The sequence below is a fragment of the Mus caroli genome, chromosome 4 (assembly GCF_900094665.2).
Source record: "Mus caroli chromosome 4, CAROLI_EIJ_v1.1, whole genome shotgun sequence".
Classification (NCBI taxonomy): Eukaryota; Metazoa; Chordata; class Mammalia; order Rodentia; family Muridae; genus Mus; species Mus caroli.
Window position 1 is genome coordinate 107,218,804 of NC_034573.1, and position 8,614 is coordinate 107,227,417.

Here is an 8,614-nt window from a genome sequence, read left to right on the forward strand (position 1 = left end):
CACCAGAAGAGGGCGTCAGATCTCATTACAGATGGTTGTGAGCCACCATGTGGTTGCTGGGATTTGAACTCAGGACCTCTGGAAGAGCAGTCGGTGCTCTTAACCTCTGAGCCATCTCTCCAGCCCCTTCTTCTTCTTCTAAAGATTTAATTATTATATGTAAGCACACTGTAGCTGTCTTCAGACACTTCTTGCTCCGGCCCAAAGATTTCTTTATTTACTATTTATAAGTACACTGTAGTTGTCTTCAGACACCAGAAGAGGGTGTCAGATCTCATTACAAATGGTTGTGAGCCACCATGTGGTTGCTGGGATTTGAACTTGGGACCTTCAGAAGAGCAGTCAGTGTTCTTGCCCACTGAGCCATCTCTTCAGCCCCTGGCTTCTTATTTTATTATTTTGTTTATCTTATTTTATTTTGTCAATTCTGGGAAAGTGAATCTAGGTGAGTACTCCAGCCCCAGCCCTCCCCTGCTCTTTGAAGACTTGCTACCTCCCTCTTCACCACTGCACCATTGCCTTTTCCTCTAGGTATGCTACACCAGACATTTAATGACATTTATCAGTTAGGCATCTTTAAAACTTTAAAGATTACATTTATGAGATAGATACATAGATACATAGATACATAGATACATAGAGTACACTTGCTGTGTGTGGCACATGGAGGTCAAAGTTTCTATTGTTGTGATGAAACACCATAATCAAAAAGCAAGCTGGAGAGGAAAGGGTTTATTTGACTTACACTTCTGCATTGTGGTCTCTCATTGATGGAAACCTGATCAGGAACCTGGAGGCAGGAGCTGATAGACCGTGAAGGGGTGCTGCTTGCTGCCTTATTCTCCATGGCTTTCTCAGCCTGCTTTCTTATAGAACCCAAGACCACCAGACTAGGAATGGTACCATCCACAATGGGCCTGGCCCTTCCACATTTATCACTAATTAAGAAAATGCCCTACATCTTTTTTTGTTTGTTTGTCTTTTGTCTTTTTGAGACAGGTTTTCTTTGTGTAGCCCTGGCTGTCCTGTAACTCACTTTGTAGACCAGGCTGGCCTCAAACTCAGAAATCCACCTGCCTCTGCCTCCCAAGTGCTGGGATCAAAGGCGTGCACCACCACCGCCTGGCGAAAATGCCCTACATCTTATGGGAACATTTTCTCAATAAAGGACCCCTCCTTCCAGATAACTCTAGCTTATGTCAAGTTGACATAAGACTAGCCAGCCTGGTCTACAGAGTGAGTTCCAGGACAGCCAGGGCTACACAGAAAGACCCTGTCTTGAAAAAACAAAAAAACAAAAACAAAACAACAGCAAAAAGATTAGCCAGCATGGATACCCTGTAGGAATTAGTTCTCTCCTAACATCATGTTAATCCCAGGGATTGAATTTAGGTCATTGGGCTTGGTGGCAAGTGCCTTTACATACTGAGCCATCTTGCTGGCCTTAGTCGACCATAGTTATTTATTTAGATTTGGTTTTTCAAGACAGGGTTTATCTGTATAGTTCTGGTTGTCCTGGAACTCACTCTGGAGACCAGGCTGGCCTCCAGCTCAGCGATCTCCCTGTCTCTGGTTTCCTAGTGCTGGGATTAAAGGGGTGCACCACCACACCCGGCTCAATCTAGTGTCTTTTTCAAGATTGAGATGGTACAGGGACTTCACAAGCACTGCATTGTTTCCCTGGCTAACTCAACTGTTTTTTCCACATGGAATCGTATTCATGTCTTGTTCATTTTGTTTGAAAGAAAATCTGTTTTGTCTTTCAGGTTCATGGGTGTATGTGTACATCAAGGACAGTTGCATGCACTTACAGAGGTATGACGTCATAAGCATGCTGAAGTAGCTCCTTTACCTCTCTGTCAGCATCTATGATCTGTTTTACTCGTGCATAGAGGTAAAATGCATGTGTAATTATATTTACATTAAAGTGGCAGTAAGTTTGTTCATTGCCTTGGGACAACAGCCTTAGTGCCTATGCCTTAAATTCCTGTGTACTTAATATTTGGTGAGTGCCCTGAGAACAAAAGGTGTTCTGGTATAAAACTGGTTCTTCTCTGGATTTCTTCTCCCTTCCGGGTGAGGGGGTGGCATGGCTTGACTGTAAGCCCTTTCCTGACAGCAGATTCCCAAACCACTGGGAAGTGTTTGCTGTAGAGATCTGGAATCTCCTGCTCTGGTTTCCTGGTCCTTCTTATTGGAGTCAGTGGTACCGGNGGGGGGGGGGGGGGGGGGGGGGGGGGGGGGGGGCATTGTGGTGTCACCTTGGAGGACCAAAGCATCTGTCTCATAAGCTTCCCAAATTCAGATACCAAGTCAGTAGGTGCAGAAAATGCTTGATTTCTTCTTGGAAACACTTCTGGAGTATGGATAGGTTCCATATATGTTCTTTGTTTTGTTGAGACAAGGGCTTGCTTTCTTCTGCTTCAGCTTTTTGAATGTGCAGTCCCTTACCACCACACCAGGACCCACATCTGTATTTTTCTTTGCCACCATTTTTATCTGTTTGTCTTTCTGTCTGTCTGTGTGTAGTTACATGTGGGCCACAACTTCCGGTGGAAGTTGGAGAACAACTTTCAGGGTTGGTTCCCTCTTTAGACTATATGGGCTTGAGGAATTCAGCTCAGGTTTGTTAGGCATGGTGGCAAGCACCATTAACCACTGAGCCTCTCACCAACCTTGTCTGTCTGTCTGTCTGTCCACTTCTCTCCCACCTCACCTTTTTTGTTTTTGTTTTTTTGTTTTGTTTCATTTTTTTGAGACAGGGTTTCTCTGTGTAGTCCTTGTTGGTCTGACACTCACTCTGTAGACCAGTGTCTTTTTTGTTTGTTTGTTTTTTTGTTTTGTTTTGTTTTGTTTCGAAACAGGGTTTCTCTGTATAGCCCTGCTGGCTGTCCTGGAACTCACTCTGTAGACGAGGCTGGCCTCAAACTTAGAAATCCGCCTGCCTCTGCCTCCCAAGTGCTGGGATTAAAGGCGTGCGTCACCACCGCCTGGCGACCAGTGTCTTTCTTATTTTTACTTATTTTGTGTATGTGTGTGTCTCTATCTGTATTTGTGTCTCTGTCTGTCTGTCTGTCCCATGGCTCAGAGGACAACTTTGTGGAGTTACTTGCTTGGAGGGGATTCCAGAGAGTGAATCTCTCTCTATTTTTGTGTATATAACTTGTGATAGTCAGGTCTTTCCACATTGGTTCTAGAGATTGAACTGAGGTCATTAAGGCTTGGTGGCAAGTCCCTTTACTTACTGAGAAATCTTACTGCCTCCACCCCATCTGTGTGGTTAAAAGCTCTCTTAAAGAGAACCAACTCACAAAAGTTATTCTCTGATTCCACACATGTGAAATAGCACATGCCATCTTTCCAATAACAAATTACTTTAAAAATTCTTTTTTTCTAAGCAACTTTAGTCCCAGTATTTGGGAGGCAGAGGTACCCAGGTGGATCTCTGTGAGTTCAACAGTTTCAGGATAGCCTGGGCTACATAGAGAGACCCTGTCTCAATGCCTTCTGCCCCACTCAAAAAAGAGTTTCTTAAGCATCTAGGCTTGATAGTCTTTGTTCTAGAATATTTTCACATTTCCCATCAAGAAGTACGTAGCAAAGTGTAAAAGTGAAGAAACTTAGGAAGGAAACTTGTTTAGTGGAATTTGCAAAAGTATTGGTTTCCTGTTGAGTGGTGCCTGGTGATAATTGTCCTTAATACCTTAAGAGCATGCCCTGTGTCCCGGGTGTGTTCTTTTCTCAGTTACTGAAAGCAAAATGTAGACTATCAGGCCAGTCCCAGCACTCAGGTGGAGGCAGGCCTGGTCTACACAGTGAGTTTCAGGTCAGCTAGGACTATGGAGTGAGACCCTGTATCAACAGAGAAAAAGAGTAAAGAATGATAGCCGGGCGTGCTGGCGCAACCTTTAATCCCAGCACTCGGGAGGCAGAGGCAGGTGAATTTCTGAGTTTGAGGCCAGCCTGGTCTACAGAGTGAGTTCCAGGACAGCTGAAACCCTGTCTCAAAAAAAAAAAAAGAGAGAGAGAGAGAGTAAAGAGTGTCTTGATGGAAGGAGTGCTGAGAAAGAGCATGGCCTTTGGCATCTGACTGCCTAGGTTTGAGTCTATTTGTGCCTCCATGGAGTTAGTGGAGATATTGATAGTTTTTGCTGAAAGGAACTGAGCCCTGGGGTATTTTACCTTTAGTAGGGAGGACAGTGAGGTGTAGACGGGGAGGCAGGAAAAAAAAAGCTGGAGAGCTTGTTGGTCTAGAATGGAAAAGAAGGAATTTCAAGGAGGAGGGAGTAATTAAACGTGACAAATGTTGCTGATGAAAGGGTGACCTACCTAGGCCACTGAGAGTATGAGATATAAAATGCTCATTTACCACAGTGCCGTGCTTATGAAAATTGCTTAATGCCCACTAACTGTTGAAACTTGTTTTCCTTTTTTTTTTTTTTTTTTTAAAGAAACTTGTATTTCTTACTGTGACATCTCTGCTTTGAATTCTGGTTTGCCTTTGTTTTTCCTATGTTTCCATTACTGTTAAATTTTGAAAAGCTTTTTACTGAATTTATGTAATAGAAGATACACATTTATGGAAAGTATTGTTCATTAAATTCTCCAAATTCATATGTTCAGAATTAGCTCCCCAGATCTACAAAGATTTTCTATTTCTGTTCTGAGAAGTAAACCTACACATTCTTTTTTAAAAACAAAAAAAAAATTTTTTGATTCTTTGGGAATTTCATAGCCTGCACCCCAATCCCACTAATTTCCCTTCCCCTTAGAGGCCAGCTGGGCAAGGTGGCTGGCATCTGTAGTCCCAGTTCAGTCTTTTAAGGTTGTTAACTTGGAGATGTTTGTGTGGACTGGGATGTGCTTCTGAGCTGCCTTGGTCAGACTTACATAATCTTTGAGCTTAAAGTGAAAGGAAACTCTATGGGTTCAGTGACCTAACTCATGCATTATTTATGAAAAGGAGCAGCTAGACCCTGATTCCAGTTTCTTGGTGTGCTGTGATCTTGCCAGTTGTCTCTTCCCTCCCTTGTTTTTGTATGGCCTAGGACAAAGTATTCCTCTGTCCTGAGCTGCCTTGAGTAGGATGCAAGGGCTGCCAGTCCTTCTGTGTTAGGTGAACGCTGGCAGCAGAAGCACGTGTGTCTTTCAGGCATGGGGCAGTTCCAGGGAGGCTATTGTGACCCATGGTAAAGAAGACTACTAAGATCTCTAGTAGCCTCTGCGGCTCAGAGATCCCTAAAGGACTGGCCATGGTGAGCACAAATAACCTGTGAGGAGGACAGTGCTAGGATATAGCTCAGGGCTAGAAGGTCCTAGGTTCAACCCCTAATACCAAAAAACACTAAGGAAACAAACCACCATCACAACCACAAAACCACAAAGGGAGAAGGTTTCACTGTTTACACAAACACCGGAGCGAGTCTGCTGTGGGCCAGACACTTTGCTAGTCCAGCTACAAATTCTAGTGCAGCATGGTCTACAGAGTAAGTTCAGGCCAGTTAGAATTACATAGCACGATTCTGTCTGAAGAAAGCACAGATAGATTGGGGACGCTTCAAACAAAAGCATGTAGGACACGTCTGGCTTTTCCTCATTTCCCAGTCCCATCTTGCTATTGTCTTTGTCTTTCTGTTTACATTCTTTTCCACTTTAACCTCTGTGATGTCATTGTATGCTTAGGTCACTACTAATATTTTATAGCTGGTTTTCCTGCCTCTATTATTTATTTACTTTTGTCTTTATTGTTTTGACACAGGGTCTCACTATGTATCTCTGGCTATCCTGGAACTCACTATGTGTAGACCATACTGGTCTATAACTCAACAATCTACTTGCCTCTGCCTCCCTAGTGATGGGATTATGCCTTGCCTTCTGGTTTTCTTGACATCATTTTGATATGCCCAAATTGGCTTCATCAGGAATAACTAAGAGTTAAATGCTTCTGTTTCAAATTCATTTAGATTCCTGGATCCTGTATAATCTGTTTTCAGAATATGATCCCCCTTTACATGGGTATTTTTGCTGTCTTCTATATACTCTGATTTATAGGTCTTAGAAAGTTTTTATCTTTTTTCTCTCTTATTCTCTAAGCTGTGTCAAGTTCCAGGTTCTCTAATGGAGCTTAGCTTACGGGATAGGACCTATAAAAATACCCTGTGCAACTAGGGCCTTAGTACACATTTAAGATATATTCATAGCTATGTAATGAGACTCAATTCTGTGAAAAGTTGGCCCCAGTGGTGGAGGGGATGCCTAAAAAGTGTCATGAGTGGCTAAAGAGATGGCTTAGCTGTTATGAGAACTTGCTCTTCTTGGGCAGTTTACAGCAGCCTGTGACTCCAGCTCAAGGGGATTTAACGCCACCTTCTGGCTTCTGCAGACACCTGCACATACATGACATGCACTCACGCAGACACACACATACACACACATAAATAAATCTTTATTTTAAAAAGTGGTATGAGAGCCGGGCGTGGTGGCGCATGCCTTTAATCGCAGCACTCAACTGAGTTCCAGGCCAGCCTGGTCTACAAAGTGAGTTCCAGGACAGCCAGGGCTATACAGAGAAACCCTCGAACTCAGAAATCCACCTGCCTCTGCCTCCTGAGTGCTGGGATTAAAGGCATGCGCCACCACGCCCAGCTCATAATTACAAGTTTAGTCTTTGTAAATTTATTTATATGTATGGGTGTTTTGTATGCATGTATGTCTATGCACCACATGCATGCCTGGTGCCTATGGAGAGCAGAAGGTGGTGCTGAATTCCCTGGAATTAGAGTTACAAATGGTTGTGAGCTGCCATGTGAGTGCCGGGAACTAGACCTCAATCTTTTGGAAGAACAGCCAATTGTACTCTTAACTGCAGAGCACGCAGCCTTGTAGACCTGTAAGAACTTTAGCTTTTACTCAGGGAGGGTTGTGACGTTTCTGGATGTTTCTGGATAAACAGCTGACTTGATGTGTTTGGGTTTTAACAGAGGCATCCTACCTCTGTGTGGTGAATTCCTGAAAAGGAATAAGAACAAAAGCAGGAAGAACAGCTAAGGGGCTTGTGCAATAAAGTCTGCAATGGAGGCTGGGGGTGTAGCTCAGTGGTAGAGAGAGGGCTTGCCTGGTATTTTTAAGTACCTAGGCTTAATCTCCAGCACTAAAAAGAAAAATTGGACTGGGGACATGGTTCAGTGGTAAAACTGGACGTAACTTCCAGTACTACAAAGAATGATAGGAATAAAAAGACCATGCAAAAAAGATGAGATGATGGTAATTTAACTGGAGTGATTGATACAGCTGTTGATGATGAGTCTTTTTTTGCAAGTAGAAAATAAGTCTTCCTAACACTGTATGTGGGGTGTTAAAGAAGTCACAACTAACTCTGACGTCCCGGGCATCTGAAACACACAGTTGTGAATGACAGTGGGGAAGATGATAGAAGGTACCAAATAGGAGATGTCAAAAAAAAATAGTCATTCGGGGGCGTGGGGTGTGCCTGAGTGGTAGTGTGCTCGCCAAGCATGCACGAAGCCCTGGGTGCATGTGCCCAGCTCTGGATAAAGCAGGCTTGGGGAGACACATGTGTAATTAGCATCTAGGAGATAGAGCTACCAGAATCAGAAGTCCAGGCTTTTCAGGCAGTGGTGGCACACGCCTTGAATCCCAGCACTCTGGAGGCAGAGGCAGGCAGATTTCTGAGTTCGAGGCCAGTCTGTTCTACAAAATGAGTTCCAGGACAGCCAGGGCTATACAGAGAAACTCTGACTCGAAAAAAAAAAAAAAAAAAAAACAAAAAACAAAAAACAAAAACCTAGGACTCACAGGATGGAAGGAGAGGACCAACTCCCACAGTTTGTCTGCTGTGTTTGTGGTGAGTTGCTTGTGCTTGTCCTTGTGCACATGCACACACACACACACATACACTCTGAATGTAATTTTTAAAAAAGGTTCATCTATGAATGTAGAGGAGTATACAGGGTTGTTGCTACTCCACGTCGGGCTGGAGGGAGCGATGCTCTTGAGCATGACCCAAACAGGTTACGATTCTGATAAAACTGTTTAGGATTTGGAGATGGGAAGTCAGATTGGATAAGGCTGTCAAGTGTGATCTGATTTAGTTCATGTCTTGAGGATGGGCATGTAGATGAGTGGTAGAGGGCTTGCCAGTCATGCATGGTACCCTGGGTTCAGTCCTCAGTGTCAGCACATTGGGGTACAGGCCTGAGATAGAGAGTGCCATTTGTTAACCTATAGCAGCTGGGGAGTAAAGACATGCATTCTAGTATGGACAGGTGCTCCTGCTGAGCCCTTTTTCCTTATCCCTTATCTCTTATCCCTTTTTCTTGTCTTGTCTTGTCTTTTTTTGTTTGTTTGTTTTGTTTTTCAAGACAGGGTTTCTCGGTATAGCCCTGGCTGTCCTGGAACTCACTTTGTAGACCAGGCTGGCCTCGAACTCAGAAGTTCTTCTGCCTTTCTGCCTCCCAAGTGCTGGGATCAAAGGCGTGCACCATCATTGCCTGGCCCCCTTTTTCTTTTCCTTCCTTCTTCCTTTTTCCTTCTTCCTTCCTTCCTTCCTTCCTCCCTTCCCCCCTTCCCTTTCCCTTTCCCTTTCCCTTTCCCT

The 8,614-nt window shown here is 43.8% G+C and overlaps 1 protein-coding gene across 2 annotated transcripts in view; it reads left to right on the forward strand.

The window, feature by feature from the left end:
• Positions 1-8,614, forward strand: part of Tesk2 (testis associated actin remodelling kinase 2) — an 89,213-nt gene that overhangs the window by 56,153 nt on the left and 24,446 nt on the right. For both annotated transcript variants that reach the window (XM_021159371.1, XM_029476249.1), the window contains exon 4: positions 1,767-1,815. In XM_021159371.1, the coding sequence (XP_021015030.1) occupies positions 1,767-1,815 (49 nt within the window). The remainder of the gene's footprint in view (positions 1-1,766; positions 1,816-8,614) is intronic.